Source organism: Corvus kubaryi, unplaced genomic scaffold (genome assembly GCF_017639235.1).
Source record: "Corvus kubaryi isolate FWS band 111438036 unplaced genomic scaffold, C.kubaryi_AGA036_p1.0 37270, whole genome shotgun sequence".
NCBI classification, from domain to species: Eukaryota; Metazoa; Chordata; class Aves; order Passeriformes; family Corvidae; genus Corvus; species Corvus kubaryi.
The window spans coordinates 198,214-220,399 of record NW_024581083.1 but is presented as its reverse complement, the minus strand read 5'-3'; the positions used below and the strand labels follow the sequence as shown (position 1 = coordinate 220,399).

Below are 22,186 nucleotides of genomic sequence, written 5' to 3'. Positions count from 1 at the left end.
CCCGCCAATCGCGGCCCGCCTTTCTTCGCCTCGTCCAATCACAGCCGCCCTTTCAATCAGGCCGCGGTCCCGCCAAGCTCGGCCCGCCCGGCCTCGGCCCGGCCCCTCAGCCCGGCTCCACCGCCCCGCTCGCCTGAGGCGCCGCTCCAGGAGACGGCGGAGCCTCAGCCTCGCTGTGGCAGCCCCCGGCAGGTGCTTTTGGGGCCCGGGAAGGGCCGGTGGGGTCTCCCCGTTCGGGTCCCGGCCCGGAGTTGTCCCGGGGGAAGGAGAGGACGGCGGGGAGAGGGCGCGATCGGCCCCCGGCGTGGCGGCGGCGGCGGGAGCGGGACCTGAAGGGACAGCGGGGCGGGGGGAAATGAGCGGGGAGGGAACAGGCGGGCTGGGATTGGCTGGGCCGGGCATGCCCTCGGCCTGTGATTGGCTGGGGCGGGCCGCGCTGCACGGCCAGGAGGGTATAAATAGGGTGCGCAGGGGGCGGCGGTGCCAATGCGGCGGCAGGGACGGGAGCGGCGGCGGCGGCGGCAGCGCCGTGCGGAGAGCGCCGGTGAGCCCAGGCGGGACCCCCGCGCCTGCCTGGGCCGGGGCCTGCCCCTTGGCGGCCGTGCCGGCCTGGCCCTGTCGGTGCCTGTCGGGGAAGCGGCTCCGTCCCGCCCGCTGCGCCCCGCGGAAGTCGGCCAGCGGCGGTGCCCGAGGCTGCTGCGCGGCTCGAGTGCGCGGCGGGGGCACGGGCCGCTGCCCCGGGGGATGGGGGTCCCGCGAGTAGGGCCGGAGGGATGCGGCCTCGCAGGGATCTAGAGTTAAAGTAATTTTAAAAATAAAGGCAATAAAGCTGTTTTAGTCTGTTACTATTATTTTATTCTACTTTTATTTTCTCTTATGTGTTTATTCTTTATTCTATTACGCTATTTTGGTATTCCAATCATTTTTTCATTACATTAATGGGTTATTGTGCTATTGAACTACTGTACTTTTATTCTATTCTTATTCTGTTATTAGATACATAGTTTATTAAATAAAGGTTGTAGAGTTGGGGCTGAACCACCGATTGTAGGGCCAGAGGGGACATAAAATCCCTAGGGCTGGAGTAGGTGCCCTGGGACTGGAGCCGAACCCAAACCACTGTGGAGCTGAAATGGAACACTGGGGCTCTGGAGCTGAAATAAATCCCGTGGGCAAAGGGATGGAGCTGCAGCTTGGGGACTGCAGGAGCTGCCTGGGGGGCTCCATCCCCCCGCAGTGGGACCAAGCACACTGGGGGATGGCAGGGCAAGGGAGGAGCTAGCAAGGCAGGAGAAGGGAGGCCTTGCCTACCCCTTCCTTGCCTTACTTTTCTTTCCCTCGCCTTGTTCTGCTTCTGCCTCCTTGTTCTACCCTTGCCTAGCTCTTTCTTACCTTGTTCTCCCTACCATGCCCTTGTCTTGTCTTCCCTTTTTATGCACAGAAAAGATGCATTGTTTCTTTATTCTTTATCCCTGTCTAACTCTTGTTTAGAGAGCCACAGGTTTAAAAACTGACCTGGTTTGGGCACATCAGGCAAAATGTGTGGCTCAGCAGGGAAGAGACCTGGGGGGCACCCCAAGCCACCCACAGGAGATTGGGGGATCTGTAACACCTGTGATTGGGACGCCGCTCATGGAGCTCCACCGGGCTGTGGGGGCTCAGCTCCACACCTGTCACAGGGGCTGGCAGTGCCAGGAGTAGCCAGAGGGAGCAGGAAACATCAGAGCTGCAGAAACATCTACAATGACCTTTAAAAAACAGCTCTGGCTTAATGAGGCAGGTGAGCAAATCCCTGCCCTGAGCAGCAAGCAGAGACAGGAGGCACAGCAGGGGACAGACAGATTTATTATGTTTCTGGGAGCAGCGCCGTTACATTTTGCTGGGGATAAGGTCACTCCCCTGCAGCCAGAGCAGAGAGATGGGCTAGGATGGTTATTCAAAGTGATGGGAACAAGAAGCTGCAGCCAAACCCCCAGGATCTGCTGCCAGCATGGGGCTCCATGGGTCGCTGCGGCAGACATGCGGCCGGCATCTGCCAGAGCCACTTCCACAACATCTTCCCAGCAGCCTTCTCAAGGGCCAGGGCACGGCGCAGGAGTCAGTGCAGCCTCTTGGCTCCCACCAGGGAAGGAAGGGCATAAGACAAGAATAAATACAGCTTTCAAAGTCACCCCGACACCCCACCCACTGCTGCACAGCCTGGTGAAGGTGTTTACGGAAGGAAATCCATCAGCCAGAATCCAGCAAAGGAGTAGCTGCGTCCGAAGGCGTTTAACACTGACTCGTTCGTATCCTGATCTCCTCCACCAGGCTCTCCCTGCGAACATTGATCTACACAGGGGGAGCAAAAAGTTGCTTCAGTACAACTCCAACAGCTTGACATGCCCCCACAGCCGAGGCCCTGTGTCTCAGGAGGTCACACCAAGGTGGCACCAGTTCCTCTACAGGGATCAAGTGGGCTGCAGCAGCCACAGAGCTGAACCTGAAAGAGCAGGTACCCACCAGCAACCCCAGTAAGCCCTCTCCTGCACAATGGTTGTGAGAATGATTCTCTTCCCACTCTTTCCTATTGGTTACAAAGCCACTGATCTAGGTGATCTATGCAGTGATCTAGCCAGTGACCTCTGCACTGATTCCAGTGCTGCCTGTTTTGGGAATGTGTCCTGAGATAATAGGCACAAAGCAGCCCTGCAGTTCAGGGCTAACCAAGTTCTGTTCAGTCTCACTCATTGCAAGAGCACACCTCCAGGACCTTCACCGACGGTCCCATATCATGGACTGAAAGCATGAGCAGCCATGCAGGCCACTGAATCACCCCTCCATGCTGCAGGCTCCTGAACTGAGGAGTGCAAGGAGGCTACATAATAGGAAACTCTCCAGAGCTTGAGACAACAGCATTTCATTACTCCAGGAAGCTGCATGGAGCAAGGAACTGCAATATTGTGTGTTACAGAAGTTGCTGGAAAGACCACTGGGTCTGGAGGGTCACATAGCCACCCACACCATGGCAAGCTGCCACAGGCCATACCTCCTCCCTGGTTGCCACGATGCGCAGCTTGACAACTCCATCTTTGAGCTCCTGTTCACCCACGATGGCAACAAGAGGGATGCCTGTGTCCTCACAGTACTGCAGCTGATTCAGCAGCTTGGGGTTCTTCTTGTACAGCATCTCTGCCTGGGAGAAAGCCAAAGCACAACACCATCATCAAACTGGGATGTTTCACTGGACCCCTTCAACCAGGCATTGCTGGGCCAGTCTGGTGAGCGTGAGGTTGTGTGGTGGGGAGAGGATGGACTCATGGAGAAGGCTGGGCACCAGGTCCAACAAGGCCAAGTGCTGGGTCCAGCACACGGGCCACAAAGCCCCATGAAACACTCCATGCTGGGGGCAGACAGCCTGAAAAGTGCCTCATGGAACAGAACCTGGGGGTGGTGGTTGACAGTGGCTGAACACAAGATCAGGTGTATGCAGGTGGACAAGAAGGCACCTGGCTTGTACCAGCATCAGTGTGTCCATCAGGACCAGGGCAGTGACAGTCCCTCTGTGCTGGGCACTGGTGAGGCCACACCTCAAATCCCATGTTCAGTTCTGGGCCCCTGAGGGCAAGAAAGACACTGAGGTGCTGGAGCATGTCCAGAGAAGGGAACAGAGCTGGGGAAAGGTCTGGAGCACAAGTCTGATGAGGAGCGGCTGAGTGAATTGGGAGGACTCAGCCTGGAGAAAAGGAGGCTCAGAGAGAACCTTCTCACTCTCCCTAACTCCTTGACAGGAGGGTGGAGCCAGGTGGGGGTCAGGCTCTTCACCCAAGTAACAAGTGACAGGAGAAGAGGAAATGGCCTCAAGTTGAGCCAGGGAAGATTCAGGTTGGATATTAGGGAAAACTTCTTCCTCAAAAGGCCAGTCAGGCATTGGCACAGGCTGCCCAAGGTGGCAGCAGAGTCACCATCCCCAGAGGGATGTAACAGACACGTGGATGTGGCACTTGGGGACATGGCTTAGTGGTGGCCTTGGCAGCGCTGGGTGAATGGTTGGACTCAAATGGCGTCAAGGGCTCTTTCCAACCTAAATGGGAAGGATTATGCCAATGAGTAATAACACAACACAGCTCAAAGGTGCTGACAAGACACTGCTTATCCTGGGAATCACCAGGCCATTAACCCTAGTCCATGTCACCTGGGGTGTCCCTACATGGCCAGGAGCCTAGCAGAGCACCCAGGCACTCCCCTCACTGAGGCAGTCTGTCCGCAGCAGGCAGGGCCCTGCTGCCTGCTTTGGGAATCTGTCCTGAGGTAAGGCACAGAGCAGCCCTCGCAGTTATAGGGCTAACCAAGTCCTGCTGCCCAGCCCTTCGTGGAGAGCCCGTAATTTGGGACACTGGGAAGAGGAATGCTCCATTCAGGAAGGCAGTCTGCTCCCCACCTGCTCCCTGTAACTCCTTCCCAAAGCAAAGCCAGATCTGGTCCATTCCCAGACAGAGAGTGAAGCAGGCAGCTCTCAACTTTGCCATCACCCAGTCATACCTTGATTCCACCATCCCACAGTTCAGAGATGAGCTTCAGTCGCTCTTCAAGGAGCTTCTTTTGGGCAGAGGCCACCAGCACCTGTGTCTCTGTTGTCCTGATCTTTTCCTCAGAGGCCTAGAGAGGGGACAAGACTCAAAAGATGCCACAGACGTACTGATACACCTGAGATTCTATGGGCAGGATGGGTGACCACCCAACTCCATCAATCTAGCAGTGAAGAGGACTGGGCTCAGAAGGATCAACAGCATAAATTCAGAGTCAGGGAAGTCCCACAGATCCCATCCTAGAGCAGAATCTCATTTTCTGCAGTTGTTCCATGATGTGTGCTTAACACAACCTCCCCTCTGTTTCTGCACACCCAAGGGCCTCCTAAATATCTGCTCCAAGCAGCTCAGGAGCAACACACCCAGGAGAAGGTAGACACGGGCAGCTGTCTGCTCTACAGCTGAGCTCCTAACTATGGGTTAAACAGCAGCAAGCTGAATGCTCCACCAGCCCCTGTGGCAGATGCTGGATACTCCATGTGGCATTTTCCTGCTGCCTTGCTGAAGGGAGAAGCCTTTAAAAGGTCACCTGCAAAGGAATGAACCTGGCCAGGACTGGAGGTGGTGAGGGAGGAATTCAGTTTCTATTTAGAAATCCCAGCTGTGTCTGGCTGCCAAGAGAGAACCAACACCAGACTTCTGGGGGAGGGGAACATGTGGCCACATTTTGGGAGCTTACAAAGACCTATTTAACACCCATTGATTGGGACGGAGAACAGTACAACTCTGAGGAGGGGGAAGAGGAAAAAGCTATCTGGGAAACACTCCTAGAGGCACTGCGCTTCCTGCCCTGGAACATATGATCCCTGTCTCATCTCTGTAGTGCCATAGGTGGGACAAATAGATGTGTGAGGCTGCTGCCTCCCTTGCAGAACAATGCTGCCTTGCCAACGAGGACATGGGCTCACATGGATGCCTAACGCAGTGGGGAACACTAAGGTACCTGCCCCAGGTACCTGCTACTGCTGAGGATTAAAGTGCCCCCTCCAGCTGCAGCTGCAGAAGCCGTGTCTGAGGGCTGTGGAAAGAAGGGTCTTGTCTACAGTGGGAGCCCCAGATATCTTCTGCCAGGCCAGAGAGAACTGGAGCTTATATCCTGGCTGGCTTCTCCAAATGCTGGGGCAAGGACCACTCTCTTCAGCAGCTTCTGGAGTGGGGCACCATTAATTTGGTGCTTAGCTAAGCACCAAAGGCACCTACCTCGAGTTTCTGTTCCAGGATGGAGAAGATCCGCTCGATCCCAATGCTGACCCCCACACAGGGCACCTTCCGGCCCTTGGGATCAAACATCCCCACCAGCCCGTCATAGCGGCCGCCTCCGGCCACGCTCCCAACGCTGACCGCCTCCTCCACGTGCTCGTTCTCCTGATGCAGCAGCACAGCCTCAAAGATCACCCCCGTGTAATAGTCCAGGCCCCGTGCCAGGCTCAGGTCGAAGGAGATCTGCAGGGCACAAGGGAGGCCCCGTCACTGGGTGCTTGAGGACCCACAAGGGCAGCACCCCCTCCTGCCCCCACACCTCCTCACCTTCTCTGTGATGCCAAACAAGGTCAGGTACTCCAAGAGCAGCTTCATGTCCCCCAGCCCCTCCTTGGCCAGCTTGTTCTGGGACAGCTTTGGGTCCTGGAGAAGACGCTCAATCAGGTCCAGCCCACCTGTGGGGACCAGCCATGCCTCAGGAGCGTCAGGGCAGCAGCACCCGCCGGGGCAGCCCCGGCCAGCCGGGCGTGTGCCCTGCACCTTCCATCCCCAGCCCAGAACAAGGCCAAGGGCACGAGCCTGTGGTGCTCACCATGGAGCTGGACATACTCCCCAATGCGATCCGCAGCCTCGGGAGAGAGCCCCTTCTCTCCCACCATCTCGCTCCTCACTTCTTCCCATGGCACCTGGGAGGGGAGAGAAGGGCATCAGCCACTGCACAAGGGACACGGGCTCTCCTCTGCATGGCAGAATCCCATCAGCATGGTTAGAAGGTGCATGGAGAAGTAGCAGCTCTCAGAGCACAGTCACGTGTGCATAACTCCATTTCTGGTACAGCCTGTTTGTAACCCAACCCTATAAAAATACTTTTTGTTTGATTTGTGGCCAGAATCGAGTATCAGCACCATATAACCACCAAATCTGAGCCATCTTGCTGCTGGGGTTTCCCTGGTTAGGTACTTAATCATAAACACCATTCAGGAAAGTGTTGCTGGTCATGGAATCACCTGGAAAGGTGTGAGGTGTTGCTTGGGTAATGGAAAAAACCTAGTGTAAGCAAAATATGCTGCCATGTTCCCAATGACCAAGGGGTCAAAGAGAACCTGAGTCTTGATTACATCCAGCTCCACTGAGATAAATCACAAGGAAATGATCCTATCAGAAAGAAGCCCAGTGCTGCCTTCCCATTGCTTTTCCATGCATACTCAGCCCCAAACCCCAAACTTCGGTCATGCCTCTGCAATGGATCTCTGCTAGCAGGGCTGTGAGTGAGACTTCCTCCAGTTGACTTCATTTGACAATCTGATGAGGCCCCCACAGGAAAACAGAGCTCACCTTTCAACAAAGAACCATGACCACATGAGACACAAGCTGCTGTGTTTAGCAGGGTTTAACATGAAGGTTAGGAGCACTCTTTGAAGCACAAAGCACATTGTGTCCTCCACATGAATCTGAACACACAGAAATTGAGCTCCAAATTCTACTTCAGATCCCAAACCAAGCAATCTGAAGCTTTAGATTGCACTTCATGTTAAGGTTCCTTTTCCTTAGCTACTAAAGGAGGGCTGTACACACACTGAAGAGTCTGATCGCCAGCATCTTTATCTGACTAGGGCCTATAGCCAAGATAATCAGCTGCAAATAAAAAGTTGTCCCTGGACAACTGGCACCTTTCCCTCCTCCCTAAAGGCTACAAAATGGCCTGAATCCCTTGGAGACCTTCACAACAGCCAGTGCTCTTCCAAAGCAGGCAGCCTGTTGAGCCCAAAACCTGAGATTTCCTGCCTCATGTCTTAAAGGGGCAGCTGCACACTGAAGGGGCTGTTCTGTGTCACAGCAAACCTGGCTACGCCACACAAACAGCAATGGCTACACACAGCATGACTGATACAAGCACCTGCGCTACCAGCACAAGTCAGCAGAGCGTGGATGAAGTGAGCAGGGATCTCTTACTCATCACTTCCAATCCTCTTCTCTATTTTCAGGGAAAATATAGACACCTCCTCCAATCCACCTCACTTCTTATTGCTGTGTCCATCTCCTGAGGGTCCCACACACAGCCAGAGGCATGTGCTGTCCAGTCGTACCTGGATCATGCTGGAACTGCCTGGCCAGCAATATGCACAGGCTGCAGGCTCTGCGTCCTCAGCAGGGATGCTGAACATCACATCAACCAAAAGAGAACAGCAGCACCCTGCAGGACAGCATTTATCAACAGGGTCCTGGACAACACGACTGTGTCAGCCTGCTCACTTGTGGATTTCCATTTTGCTCTGCCCTGTCCCCTGCAAACTGCCTTACAGACTAGTACACACTGTCACTTGTGACTGCACTGCTCTACTCCTCTGCTCTCACAGAGACTTCATGCTTATGTCACACTTGCCTGGTACCTGAAGTCTGAAATTTTAATAAAGGTTTGACTGGATGATCTCTCAACAGCCCTTCCAATCTGGGTTGTTCTATAATTCCAGGACACAACTGTAATTCCTCACACCACCTGACTAAACCTGATGCATTCAAAAAGGCTTGTCAATGCCCTAGCCTAGTTTGGTGCACGTTTTCATGAGCCTGGTTCATAAGCAGCAGCACCTTGAGCAGGTGAAGGTTTGGGATGTTCAACCTCCCATGTGAAGAGCAGTTTTCCCCTCCCACCTTTCCTTTCATCAGGACCTTATGGGATACTGGAGAAAAAAACAGAGGATCCACTTTTCCTCCATGAATGCTGTGTCCTGCATGAATCCCCTCCAGGGAAAGGTGGGAACAACTCGATGCTTATCAGCATTTTCCAGCCAATTCTCACAGACCATGGTTCATTCACTGAGACTCCAGCAGCAGCAGTTGCAGCCTGGGGCTCCAGCCCATACCTTATCCAGTTTGTCCACACTGGAGCAGATGGTTCGGAATTTGCTGTCCGGGACCCCACAAACTGCAAACATCCCATCAAGGATGCGCCGGTCATTGACCTGGGGGAAAGAGAGCAGCACATCAGGAATTATGAACTCAACCAGATGCTTCAGCAGTGTCCTGCTTTGTCCCCCTGTAGTTTTAAGCAGGGAAGAGAATACAGGAGGTGTCTGCCAAGGGGTTTTTTTGCTATTTGCAATTTCTCTTTCCCGTTCTTGGGGAGCTGAGCTTCCCAGAGCAGATCAAACAGCACAGCTGACATCTACCAAGCCTGGGCAGAGCCATCACATTTCCTTCTAGAGCCACAGACACCTCCACTCAACAGAGAGAAAAAAACCATCAGGGCCTATGAGTCCTTTCATGTGGACATGTGAAAACAGCTCAGGAACAGACCACAGCCAAGGACATGAATTCAGAGTACTACCCTACACTCCCAGCATAAGAGCAAAGGGACATCTGATCATGTTAAATCCTCGGTGAGGATTTTTTTTGTTATGATAGTATAGTGAATTCTGTAGCTTAATTATGCTCTGTAAGAGCACATAATTGAGGCCAAAGGCTCAGCTGGATTCGACATTTCCACGGGTAGTGAGGACATCTACAATTAGTCAGAAACAAAGAAACTGCACAGGAATTTGGAATCCTCCAGCATCCACATGAACCAGAATGTGCTTTGTAGGAGACAAGAATAACCACAGGCAGGTTACTCTGTTGCTCCCCACTGCAGGAGTGTGTTCATCCTCAAAGGCACCACTTTCACCACTGCCCAAACACCCAGTTCCTCCATCTCACCCCAGACAGGTTCAAGGGGAAGTACCTGGCTGCTGCCCCATGGGGCTGCAACAGGAACACAACATCCAGCCTGCAGTGCTCACCTCCCTGCAGTGCCCAGCAATGGCCCAGCTCCGGGTCCCTCATAGATCCCAGCGCCCTCCCATGCATCCAGCACTCCTACCCACTGCTCTCCTGCTCCTGTGCACCCTTCCCATCCTGCCTCACCTACACATCGAGCACCATTTGCTGCTGCTCCAAGGGAACAGAGGTGTCTGGAAGCAAACAGCAAGCTCAGCCTACAGTAGGGCATAGCTCTTGCTCTAGAAAATGCTTCAGCTCCAAAAAGGACTGGGTGGAAAGGCAGGACTCTGCAAGCAACACCACATACACTGAGCAGATGCCCCTGCTAAGGAGACATCAGGAGCTGGGATAAGGGCAGGAATCCTGGACCAAAGCCTGTTTTACTGCAGGCAGTGAATATGACAATCACCTGCTTACATAGGCATTAGGAAGAAATTCTTTATTATAGGGGTGCTGAGGCCCTGGCACAGGTTGTCCAGAGAAGCTGTGACTGCCCCACTCCTGCAAGTGTTCAAGGCCAGGCTGGACAGGGCTTGGCACAACCTGGGATAGTGGAAGGTGTCCCTGCCCATGGCAGGGTAATGGAACCGGATTATACTTAAGGTCCCTTCCAACCCAGACCATTCTATTATTCTAGCTGGCTGCTGGAATTTTGCAAGGGACTGTGTCTAGTTCTGGAGAGAACACTGTTAGCTGCAGCCTCAGGAAAACTCCTGTCATTCCCAACTCAAAGCAAGTCCAGGTGGAGGTCCAATCTTTAGCACAAGAGGAAGCACATTTGCAGAGAGGAGGGATGAACTTCTGGGTCAGGCCTCAGAGTGGGCACAGGTACTCCTGTGTAGAACCACAGCACAATGACCACTGCTTCCCACCCTGGCACAGAGACCCCGCCCAATCTCACCTTGATGATGAAGTCCCCGAGCTGCAGGTCACTCAGGATCTCGTGCACGATCTTCAGGCACTCAGCATCGGGAATCATCGGGTCAAACTGCCCGGCAATGTCAAAGTCCTGGGAGCAGAGGAAAAGGCAGTGAGCAATTCAGCACCACAGCATGGCTGCAGCAAAATAGCTTCAACTGCTGGTAACAGCAGCTTGTATACAAAAACCAACAGAACTGGGATGTGAGGGAGCACTGTCCCTTACAGACTGGATGCAGAAGGGACAGGATGTGGATTAGGACCTCTACCACGGAAGGCAGCAGTGCTCTCACGTCCACTGCATTTCAAAGAGTTTGTACACTGTGAGCTGCTCCCCTGACCCAGCACTTGCTGTGTGACACTCTGAAACAGAGATCCTCGATAAACAACAAAAAGGAGGAGCAGCAGTAAATAAACAGAACAAAGGAACCAGAAAGGGGAGGAAAAAACTACTTCCCATCTGCTATGACCTAAATGCCAAATGTTTCACCTTGATTCTTAGGATGCTTTTTTTAATACACATGCCGATCAAGTTAATGATTAGGGAAGGCAGGAGAAGCAAAACCAAAGTTTCAACTGCTAAGACAGAAAAAGGAATCAGGAAGCCTGAGTAGTCCCCACCAGAGATTACCAGATGAACTAGCACAGAGAAGAACCAAAGCCCAACATCAAGATGCTTTATTAGGCTGGTAGCCCATGACTGGAAACAACATCAGTGTTCAGAGAGAAATAAAACACAGAAGCAACAAGAGAGCCCTTCCTCAACTCCTGTTTAGGAATCCCCAGATGCAAAGTCTTCTGTGAGATTTTGGGACAAGAATAATTTTCGTTATGTGGATATATTCAAACAAGGCTTCACCAAGCTCTCAAAATAAACTGGGGCATTGGAGGAAGGAAGAGGTGGGATCACATAGGTAATTCCTGATCAGCTGAGTGCAAAAAGGGCTGATGCAATCCCTGGGAAAGTTGGGTGAGGAAGTACAGGAAGCGTACAGGAAATCAGTAAAATGCTGATATCGCTGTAAATGGCACAGATGAAATCTCACTGAAAAAAAAACAAGGGCTGGTGAATAATATTGAAGAAAAGCTGAAGGAAAAGGTGCAAGGCTGAGAAAAGAATGAAAACATCCCCAAGGAAAGAAGATAAACAAAGGTAACAGAGCTTGATTTACATGGTCTAAGGAGGGGAAGATTTCTCTAAACATTTCCCAAATGTTTACCTGGGAAAGGAGAAGAATACATATCAAGAGATGACAGCTACTGTTTAAAGAGCTGAACTCTTTAAACGAGAGGAAGGAAACCATCAGGTACAAGTAAGTTTAGCCTGGATATTAGAAGACCATTTCCAGCTATCCTAGGAGTGCTATCTTGGAGTAGCAGATCAGACAGGAGGCAATGACCCCAAGTCATCTGAAAATGGGAATCACCAAGCCAAATCTGGAAGGTGTTCCCAGGGGTTGTATAATGAAGTAGGAATATTCTCAAACAAAAGAAATTGTTTGCAATATGAGTCCCTGGGGACTGTGTCAGTAGAGCAGACCAAGCTGTTCCTTGGGGCTACCATGAGAGAGCCACAAAGGAAATTACTTTGTTACTTGTTCTGTAACTTGGCCTCTGGGTTTTCCCTTCCATTGAAGTTAAAATTGACTAAACAGGAAACAGAAGTAGCGTATGCTACTGCCTTGCCTGGTTTGTATGTCCTGCTAACACACCTAGAGCTGAACTGTAGCCAGATTTGGGATCAGAAGGAAATTCTTCCCAGCCACCCATCTGGCAAGCACTGTGGGACGGAGCAAGGAGCTGCCCTCCCATACAGTGCAAAGGAGGTGATACCTGGGGGCTCGATGACAAAGTTCCACACCACGCCAGCACCGTGTCACAGCTGTCATGCCCACCCTCCCACTCTCCAGTTGCTTTTCACACTCATAAGGACACACTAAGGAGAAGATTACTGGATCTTTCAGAGCTTTCTGAAGCCACAGGGAAGCGTAACCCAGCGTTCCATCCTGTATTCTGACAGTGCTATGAGTCCACAGGTGCTGCCCAGCCAGCCCACAGCCTGTCCCAGCAGTTCCTTGCCCACAGCCAAACTCACACACTGGTAGAACTCGCGGTAGCGGCCCCTGGTCATGGCTGGGTTGTCCCTCCTGTACACCTTGGCAATGTGATAGCGCTTGATGTTGGTGATCTTGTTCATCGCCAGATAGCGAGCAAAGGGCACCTGAGACAGAGAGTTAAGGATGGGAACAAGAAGGGATCATCCCCCCCCCCATTATCAGTCACAGGCAGTGCTGGATCCTCACTGTCTCCCCACCCAGCACCCATGGGGCAAAGGACTGCTAAGAGACAGCTGGACTTATCACAGCTCCCCAAGGTCTCCACACGTGCTGCCTTTAAGTGTCCCCTCAGGCTTCTTCCAGCAGCAGCTCAGGCTGGATCTCAGTCTCACATGGGCTGTGTACTGCAGCAGCCTGGTCTGGGAACCCTGCTTGGGAGGAACCACACTCAGTACAAATCTTCTTTACTTCCACACATGGGGCATGAAGCTGTGTCCAGGGAGGGTCAGGCTGGATATCAGGAAAAGGTTCTTCCCTCAGAGGGTTTTTGGGCACTGGCACAGGCTCCCCAAGGAAGTGGTCATGGCACCAAGCCTGACAGAGCTCAAGGAGCATTTGGAAAATGCTCTCAGGCACATGGCTGGAGTGTCCTGTGCAGGGTCAGGAGTTGGACTCGATGATCCTTGGGGGCACTTCCAACTCAGGATATTCCATGATTCTAAGCATTCCTTCACCAAACAGAAGCAATGCACAGTAAATAACTGAGCAAGGGTTCTGCACCCACTGAACCACACTGCCTGCTCATGCTCTCCCTCTCAGTTTGGGGTCCTCCCTCCCCCTCAGGATGGCACTGCCCCAAAAGGAGGACAGACAAGGCCCCTCAGCACCAGCTGTGGCAGGATACTGTCAGGTCATAGCGCAGGGACAGCAGCTCTCCTCCCTGATCTTTTAGATCATAGATGAGCTTCGAGTCTTCACCGTATTTCCCTGTCAGTGTCTCCTACAACAAAACAACACACGAACAAACAGCATCTTCAGTGACAGGGGATCAGCCCTAGAGCACACAGAAAACAAGGAGAGAAAGGGAGAATGCCTAGGAATGGAAGAAGGAAACTCAACCCTCAACACTTTCAACTGCAGGATCCTCAGCAGCTCAGCCAACCTGCTGTGTTCCTCACCCACCTTCAGCTCGAACACGGGCGTGTCGATGACTTCAGCTCCGTGGCGCTTGAAGCACGAGATGATGGCGTTGAAGGCCCTCTCACGGATGGCCATTTGCTTGGGGCCGTAGTCCCGCGTGCCCTGGAGGGAGGGAAGGAAAGGAGCAAAGGACACTTTGGGTTAGAGGCATGCCGTGAGAGAGATGCCAGAAGCAATATGAAGAAGCTGCCATACTGCTAACAAAGGCAGAGAGACCAGGTCCAGACACCAGATATTGGTAAAAAGCAGCACTAAAAACATTGGAAAACATCAGGACACAGCTGAGACAGAGTCTGCCATGGCCTGCAGAGCAAAACCTAAATCAGGAGTTTCACAGTACAGGAAACAAAGGAGCTAAAACAGATCCAGCAGTCAGAGTTCAGTGCTTTCGAGCCTGACAGTGCAGCCAGGACCTGTCCACGGCTCTGATTCAGACCTACTGGCCAGACCCCTGCCCAATGAGCCACCCCAAAGGTGGAAACAGAGAACAAATGCTCTGAAACTGTAGAACAACCAGCAGCTCTGCAATTTCCAAACATAGAGAAAAATCATCTTTCAAAATGCAACACCAGTGAAACATCTGTCTACAATTCACAGGGGCATGCTCCCTTCCCATTTCTTTGGTGTTAAGGATCACTGAATTATTCCAATGACCACCTTAATGCTCTCAGTAAGATATAAATCATTGTCAATTAGCTAGACCTCCAACTTCCGCTTTCTAAGGCCTGGCAGTTCGGCAGGAGGAGGCACCCTCACCCACAGGTCACTCAGGTGGCCTTCAGCTGCCACTGACAAGCCTGAGATGGGCTGGAAACTCAGTTGTGTTTCTCTGGCACTCAACAGGGCTGCAAAATCCCCTTCTCCACACTTTTAAGCAGCGAAATACCCTTCCACTTTCCAGCTGTCACACCACAATTACATTTAACAAAACAAATCATAAAGGAAATGGACAAAGCTGACAGTTTGGAGACATTTAAATATTGGGAATAAATTCTTCCCTGTGAGGTTGCCCAGAGAAGCTTTGGCTGCCCCATCCCTGGAAGTGTCCAAGGCCAGGCTGCACAGGGCTTGGAGCAACCTGGGACAGTGGAAGGTGTCCCTGCCCACGGCAGAGGTGGAACGAGATGAGCTATAAGGTCATTCCAACCCAAACCATTCCATGTTTCTACGATTTCCAATGTCAGTGGCATCACCACAGCCTGGTTTGTTTGTGAGCATATTTGTAACTGTCTCCACAGCACAGAAGCAGCTGGTCTCTGATTAGCTGAAACATTCAGGTTACAAAGTATTTCAGCAGAAACTGCATTATGGACACTATTCTTAGGGGCCTGGAGACTGAAAAACTACTTGTGAAGGAAGGGTCCTTCCACAAGAGGACACAGAAATTCCAGCAGCTGGCCAGACCTGCTCAGTAAATGGGATTACTCTGCCCCTCAGACTAAGGGCAGATATGAGACCTCTCACACTGGGCAGCTACAGTAAAGCTTGATTAAAAGGGAATTTCCTGACCACGCCAGCAGTAGCTGGAAAATCACAGAAGCACCCAGAAGTCTCTAAGGTAGTGGGTATCAGGCTTGAATGCTGTCAGGGGATGTTTTCACCCTTCTCCCCCTTGCTGCTAAAAGCGAAAGGGAAACAGAAATGTGAACAAAGACAGGTGTGGCCATGCTGGACTTCTGCCCACAGATGTGGGGGGTTGCTGGGTACACATGCATGCAGAGGGGCACGGGAGTGTGCTGAGGGGAGTTACCTTCGGGGTCTTGAGCACAAACTTGTGTTTCCCCTCATCTTCCCCCAGCTGTGCCTTCATCTCCAGCAGCTTCGCCACTTCCTTTGCAATCTGGGGATGGAACAAGGAGGGAGCTGGGGATAAGACCACCCACAGCCTTCCACAGTACCTTCAGCCTCAGCATTCCCAGTGCACCCGGACTCCACAACCTCAATACACCCACTATTCCCAGTTTCTCAGCAACCAGAGGGACATTCCCTGCTCCTCTCCAGTACTTCCCACTTCTGATACCAGCACCCCTATCTCGGCAACGCAAACACTCCCACCATTTCCTGACTCCCACGACCCCATCACCATCCACAGATAGCTCCCCATTCCTATACCCAGCACCACCAGCTCCTGCTACATGCACCTCAGCACTAGCGGCTTCCAGCATCCTCCTCCCAATCCTAACACTCCCAAGCATCCTTCCCTTCAATCTAACACCAGTATCGCCAGTTCCCACTACGAGTCCCCGCTGCACCCTCAGCCCCCCCACTTCCCAGCTCTGCACTCCCATCCTTCCCGACACCCCTCTTCCCAGTGCCGCCAGACCTAGCCCAGTAACCTCTACACCAGTACTCCCAGTTCTCCACAGCACGCAACCCCACCGCCCAGCAGCCCTCTCCCAGCCCAGCACCGGTGTCCCCAGTACCCCCAAGCCCCTCTTCCCCCATCCCAACACCGCCGGCGCCCCAGTTCTCATTCCCCGCCCCTCCCAGTCACACTGCTGCCCCCCCAGCACCCCATTCCCAGGAATACTCCACACCTCGTCAGGATCGGCCTTGTCCTGCTTGAGCCGCCGCACGGTGTCCGCCTGGGCCCGCACCGCCGCCTCCTCCGCCATGGCGGGTCCGCGCCCGCGCATGCGCAGCTCCCGCGCCGCCGCCGCGCCCACACGCCGCCGCGGGACGAGGGCCGCGCATGCGCAGCGCCGCCACCGCGGGGAAATAGAAGTCGGAGGGTGCGGGTTGGGTTTATTGTTGTTTTGTTGTATTTTTTTTTTTTTTTAATATAAAAATACAATTTCTCCACGCGCGCCCCTGCCTGCGCAGCTGCTCCAGCCGCTCGCTGTGCCCTCGGTGATGGGACAGGTGCTTCCTCCAGGGTAGTCCCGCAGCTCCGCGCCCGCCCGGCTGGGGATTGGGACCGGTCCCCGCAGCCCAAATAGGGGCGGGGGTGGCCTTCCACTGCCCCTCTGGCCACATGTCCTGAGCTTGCAGGTGCCCAACACACCACGGATTCGCCCTCCCAAATCTGGAGTTCTGCCTGATGCTGCTTGAGCAGCACCACATCCATCTGTGCCTGTGCCACCACCACCTGCAGTGATGGAAGTGGCTGTACAGGTACAGGGACTGCAGTACTAGGAACACACAAACTTGACCCGTCCTTCAGAGAAGCTAACCAGAAGGTTAACCTGGTGACTGCACCGTCCATAGCTTTTAAAACCCTCTTACTCCTCTGTTCTCACTGCCTTAGCTGAGGCAATGGGCCTTAGGCTAGTGGATGTTACCCAGACCACAGCGGGCAGCGAATGGCTAAGGGTGCTGGAGGAGGGTTCCAGTTGTACAGCAGTTCAGCCAAGCAGCTCCGGCCAGAGAAGTCCTCAGGGCTCCAGCCTTCTCCGGATCTCATCAATAAGCTTTTCTCTGGGGATATCAACCTACAAAGCAAACAGAGAGGGGGAGGTAACAGCATTAGAGAAGAGCACAGTTTAAGGACTAAGTGAAGATACTAATGCAGTTTGTGACTGGTTTTCTGGAGTCACCCAACAGATCTGTACTATGGCCTCCCAAAGGAATGCTGAGGGAAAGCCCAGAGCGCTTCAGTGATCTCCAGTTTGGAAGTACTTTAAAACCTGATGTAAAAAGGCATTCTCACCTGCTCTCTTGTTGCAACATCTCGCAGCTTGACGACTCCGTCTGCCAGCTCCTGCTCTCCCACAATGGCAGCAAGGGGGATCCCTGTGTCCTCACAATATTGCAGCTGCTTCAGCAATTTAGGATCCTTCTTGTACAGCATCTCTGCCTAGGAGGGAGTGGGAAGGGTGAATCACTATCCCAACTTCATTCTGACAAATACTGCAGTAAAGTACCAATACCAAACCCTGCAGCAATCAGTTGCCTTTACTGCTCTGGGCTGTTCTTCTCTGCCTGCCTAGATCTGAAGGTTGGACTTGATCTTGGAGGTCTTTTTCAACCCAAATGACTCTGTGGTCTCAGACAGGCCGAGATCTTGGAGAGACACACAACTAATGGAGCTGGTCTTGCTGTACTACAGCTCCCTTCAGGCTCTCCCTCCCTCACCTGTGACACTGCCAAGCCCAAGTCCTTCCTTTACCTTGATCCCTGCATCCCACAGCTCGGAGATGAGCTTCAGTCTGGCAGGAAGCAAGTGTTTCTGTGGTGTAGCCACCAGCACTTGTGTCTCAGTTGTTCGAAGTTTCTCCCCAGAAGCCTGGAGGGACAGACATGGGGTGCTCACGGGAGTGACTCTGTGATAAACTGCAGCTTGCAACACCTCACCTCATCTATCTCCAGACCTTCACTCAGTCAGTGACAACCTGGGCACCACTCATGAGCCCCCCAGAGATTCTGCATTGTGTCACACTACTTAATTGTGTGCTGCTGTTCCTAGGGGACCCTAGCCACCCTCCTGGATGGGACCAGGACAGCTTTCCAATGTCTCCTTTGATTCTTCAGGTATAAACACATAACCTCAGTTTCACTTGCTAGGAATCACAAGCTTGGAACCAAACACAGAATGATGAATCTCCACAGAAGCTTTCCTGGGGTTTATTAGAGTGAGTTCACAGCTGTTACCAAATTCATTGCCTCAGAATCCCCAGGACAGAAAACTTCAGAGGCAAGACACAAGAACAAAGTGACTGGGGAACAAGCTCAGAGCCAGGACTGCCTCTAACATTTCCTTGACATCTCCTAGGGAATGCTGCCCTCAGCTCCCCACGCCTGCATCCTGATGGGCTGCAGAAAAGGATTCTGTCTTATGTGCATGGACATTTAGGCATGGGAGGAGCCACCCTCTTCCCCAGAATTATTTCCCCTTGAGCACTGTGGAGCTGGAGACTTCTAATAAACAGTATTTTGCTTCCTAGAGCCTTCCCCATTGCACTGCCTGCATCACCTACCTCAAGTCTCTGTTCCAGGATGGAGAAGATCCGCTCGATCCCAATGCTGACCCCCACACAGGGCACCTTCCGGCCCTTGGGATCAAACATCCCCACCAGCCCGTCATAGCGGCCACCTCCGGCCACGCTCCCAACGCTGACCGCCTCCTCCACGTGCTCGTTCTCCTGATGCAGCAGCACAGCCTCAAAGATCACCCCCGTGTAATAGTCCAGGCCCCGTGCCAGGCTCAGGTCGAAGGAGATCTGCAGGGCACAAGGGAGGCCCCGTCACTGGGTGCTTGAGGACCCACGAGGGCAGCACCCCCTCCTGCCCCCACACCTCCTCACCTTCTCTGTGATGCCAAACAAGGTCAGGTACTCAAAGAGCAGCTTCATGTCCCCCAGCCCCTCCTTGGCCAGCTTGTTCTGGGACAGCTTTGGGTCCTGGAGAAGACGCTCAATCAGGTCCAGCCCACCTGTGGGGACCAGCCATGCCTCAGGAGCGTCAGGGCAGCAGCACCCGCCGGGGCAGCCCCGGCCAGCCGGGCGTGTGCCCTGCACCTTCCATCCCCAGCCCAGAACAAGGCCAAGGGCACGAGCCTGTGGTGCTCACCATGGAGCTGGACATACTCCCCAATGCGATCCGCAGCCTCGGGAGAGAGCCCCTTCTCTCCCACCATCTCGCTCCTTACTTCTTCCCATGGCACCTGGGAGGGGAGAGAAGGGCATCCATCGCTGCAGGACGTTCTCCCCACCCACTGACTCCATCAGCCCACATGTGCACAACTTGTGTGGAACAACAGTCAGCAATCTCACTAATCATGCCTCTGTCTCTCACAGGAATTTTTAACAGATCACCAGGCTTTATTCCTAACCAGGCCCAAGAACTCCTCAAATCCTTTACACAACACCATCTTAGCTCCTGTGAAACTCTTTGCAACAGGAACAGCCACAACACTGCCCAGCCTAAGACACCCACCCCAAGACCAGAAGTGTCTTCCCACGAGCCCAGTGCTGACCTTGTCCAGCTTGTCCACGGTGGAGCAGGCAGGTATGAACTTGCTCTCTGGAACACCACAGACAGCAAACACACCATTCAAAATCCGACGGTCATTGACCTGGGGGAGGGAGAGGCACGCTTACCTTGCAGGCACCCCCTGATGTCATTCCTTTTGTCCCAGTGTGAGGGAAGCTGCAGCTGTTGGCATTTCCTCGTGCCTTTTCCCCAGCACCCAAATTCCATGGGAAGAGAAGGTGTGCAGATATGAAAACCATCCTGTGACTCTATGGATCTAGTCAGCTGCTGGAATTTTGCAGGGGACTCTCATTAGTCCTGGAGAGAACTCTGCTGACTGCAGCCTCAGGAAAACTCCTGGTATTCCCAGCTCAAGGCATGTCCAAGCTGAGGCCCAGCCTTTGCATATACACCATGAAGAGGCAGAGAGGTGGGATGAACTTCTGGGTCAGGCCTTAGAGTGGGCACAGGTACTCCTGTGTAAAACCACAGGACAATGACCACTGCTTCCCACCCTGGCACAGAGACCCCGCCCAATCTCACCTTGATGATGAAGTCCCCGAGCTGCAGGTCACTCAGGATCTCGTGCACGATCTTCAGGCACTCAGCATCGGGAATCATCGGGTCAAACTGCCCGGCAATGTCAAAGTCCTGGGAACAGAAGAAGTGACGGGAGCTCCTGGCAGAGCTGAGGGGCTTTGGCCAGGCACACCCTGCTGCTCTGCAGCAGCTGGAAGCACTCCAGCCGGGAAAACCCTGCAGGCTTTGTGGCCTTGGTGGCAGCACTGGCCACCACAACACTCACGCACTGGTAGAACTCGCGGTAGCGGCCCCGGGTTGTGGCTGGGTTGTCCCTCCTGTACACCTTGGCGACGTGGTAGCGCTTCATGTTGGTGACCTTGTTCATCGCCAGATAGCGAGCAAAGGGCACCTGGGCCCGAGGAGTTAAGGATGGGAACGTGGGACTGTAGAAGCTGAGCCTCAAAGCCTCCCATCTCCCCTTCCCTTTGCCAGCCGCTTCCCAATTTTTTTTCACAATCATGGTGACATTCTTGGGGTGTTCTGTGCAGGGTCATGAGTTAGACTTTGGTGATTCTTGTGGATCCCTTCCAACTCGTAATATTCTCTAACTCTACGGCCTCTGGGGAGATCCTTCCCCTGGCTGAGGATGAGTACAGTGAACCACCGGAGCTCCTTCAACACTGGGACAGCTCCATTTCCTCCTTCAGACCCACAGTATGACAACATCACACGCACAAGGACCCTCTCTCATAGTTCCACCCTCTCACAGTGTGATCAGGGGGACTTCAACGCGTGGCACAGCCATATGGACATTGAAGGAAAGAGATGTGAAGGTTGAGAAGGCCTGGGATAGACACCTGCAGCAAATATCTTTCCAGGTGGCTCTGGCAAGGTGGGATGGCCACAGCAGCGGTGGGGACTGTAACTGGGAGGAGATAAAACCAGTACAGTGGAGCATACTGGTGCATGTCCACAGCATGAAGGGACTTTGCTGTGGGTCCTGGCCTGGCTGGGAGATGGTGTGGTCAGGACAATGGCAGTCAGACCAGATGGGATGGCCAAGGGGGCTGCCATCGATCCAATGGACCCTGCAGGCAGGCCAGGGCAAGAGGGATCCCTCAAGGCAGACATGACCACTCCTTTGGTCTGCTACCATCCCCTCAGGGTGCCACCATCCCCTTGGGAGCACAGGATACGGTGAGGTCATAGCGCAGGGCCAGCAGCTCCCCTCCCTGGTCCTGCAGCTCGTAGATGAGCTTCGTGTCCTCCCCATACTTCCCCATCAGCGTCTCCTGGGGAGGGGCAAAGGGGCTGGTGACCCGGGGGGCTCTGGGGTGAAGGGTCCCCTGAGACCCACGAACCGGGCATTACACACATCCCCCCTCCAGCCCCCTCGGACCTGAGTCCACCTCCCCGTGCCCCCTAAAAGGAGAACCAAGAGTGAATGTCCACCTGGCCCTGCCCCACACAGGGAGAGCCCCCAAACCTGCCCTGAGGGCCCGGGGGAAGGGGGCGCCCCCCAGTCCCATAGGAGGGAGCAGAGGGGGACCCACAGCCCCTGGGGCGGGTCCCCCTCCCACACCAAGGGGGAAGAGAGTTCCCGCCGCGCCTCACCCGCAGCTCGAGCACGGGGGTGTCGATGGCGGCCGCCCCGTGCCGCTTGAAGCACGACACCACGGCGCTCAGGAGCCGGTCACGGAGCGCCGTCTGCGCCGGTGGGTGGTCGCGGGTGCCCTGCCCGGGACAGAGAGCGGCCGTCAGTGGCGAGGGAGCGGGGGAACACGCGGTACAGCACCGGCGCCGCCCCCGCTTCCCGCCCTTACCTTGGGCGTCTTCAGCACCCGCACCCGCTCGCCGCCCGCCGCCGCCGCCCGCACCTGCCGGAATAGGGGTCCGCGGTCACCGGCCGGCGGCCAGGACCGGGCGAAGCTGCCCCGGCTCCCAGCGAGGCACAGCGGCCCGGGGCGGGGCCCCGCCGGTAGCCGGCGGGCGGCGGCGGCGATGGGCCCGAGCCGCAGCATGGCCGGCACCGGGACACCGGGAGCGCGCGCA

At 54.1% G+C, this 22,186-nt stretch overlaps 2 protein-coding genes across 3 annotated transcripts; both read right to left on the bottom strand.

The window, feature by feature from the left end:
* Positions 1 to 1,827: 1,827 nt before the first annotated feature.
* Positions 1,828 to 16,338, bottom strand: LOC121663261 (histidine--tRNA ligase, cytoplasmic-like). Its single transcript, XM_042025335.1, has 13 exons — positions 16,240 to 16,338; positions 15,453 to 15,542; positions 13,685 to 13,804; positions 13,407 to 13,502; positions 12,541 to 12,666; positions 10,429 to 10,536; positions 8,633 to 8,731; positions 6,361 to 6,454; positions 6,096 to 6,223; positions 5,769 to 6,011; positions 4,522 to 4,638; positions 3,029 to 3,175; positions 1,828 to 2,331 (listed from the first exon to the last, which is right to left on the bottom strand). Exons 1-13 carry the CDS (start codon positions 16,336 to 16,338, stop codon positions 2,272 to 2,274), a joined length of 1,527 nt encoding a protein of 508 aa, XP_041881269.1. The 3' UTR covers positions 1,828 to 2,271.
* Positions 16,339 to 16,441: 103 nt separating this feature from the next.
* LOC121663260 (histidine--tRNA ligase, cytoplasmic-like) lies at positions 16,442 to 22,178 on the bottom strand. 2 transcript variants are annotated; one of them, XM_042025333.1, is made up of 12 exons: positions 21,958 to 22,178; positions 21,749 to 21,868; positions 21,331 to 21,426; positions 20,418 to 20,543; positions 20,156 to 20,263; positions 19,617 to 19,715; positions 19,211 to 19,304; positions 18,946 to 19,073; positions 18,619 to 18,861; positions 17,811 to 17,927; positions 17,352 to 17,498; positions 16,442 to 17,133 (listed from the first exon to the last, which is right to left on the bottom strand). In XM_042025333.1, the coding sequence occupies exons 1-12, from the start codon at positions 22,153 to 22,155 to the stop codon at positions 17,077 to 17,079; spliced, it is 1,533 nt and encodes a 510-aa protein (XP_041881267.1). In that variant the 5' UTR covers positions 22,156 to 22,178; the 3' UTR covers positions 16,442 to 17,076. The 2 variants fall into 2 exon arrangements, with proteins under 2 accessions (XP_041881267.1, XP_041881268.1); XM_042025334.1 differs by lacking the exon at positions 21,331 to 21,426.
* Between the last annotated feature and the right edge of the window lie 8 nt (positions 22,179 to 22,186).

Coding starts and splice junctions, on each gene's coding strand:
- LOC121663261 (XM_042025335.1), bottom strand. CDS start 16,338: ATGCGCGGGCGCGGACCCGCCATGGCGGAGGAGGCGGCGGTGCGGGCC. Junction 13,503..13,684: donor CGCCCGTGTTCGAGCTGAAG/GTGGGTGAGGAA, acceptor GTTTTGTTGTAG/GAGACACTGACAGGGAAATA. Junction 3,176..4,521: donor TGTGGGATGGTGGAATCAAG/GTATGACTGGGT, acceptor GCTTTCTCCCAG/GCAGAGATGCTGTACAAGAA.
- LOC121663260 (XM_042025333.1), bottom strand. CDS start 22,155: ATGCTGCGGCTCGGGCCCATCGCCGCCGCCGCCCGCCGGCTACCGGCG. Junction 21,869..21,957: donor GGGTGCTGAAGACGCCCAAG/GTAAGGGCGGGA, acceptor TGTCCCGGGCAG/GGCACCCGCGACCACCCACC. Junction 19,074..19,210: donor GGAGTATGTCCAGCTCCATG/GTGAGCACCACA, acceptor TGGTCCCCACAG/GTGGGCTGGACCTGATTGAG.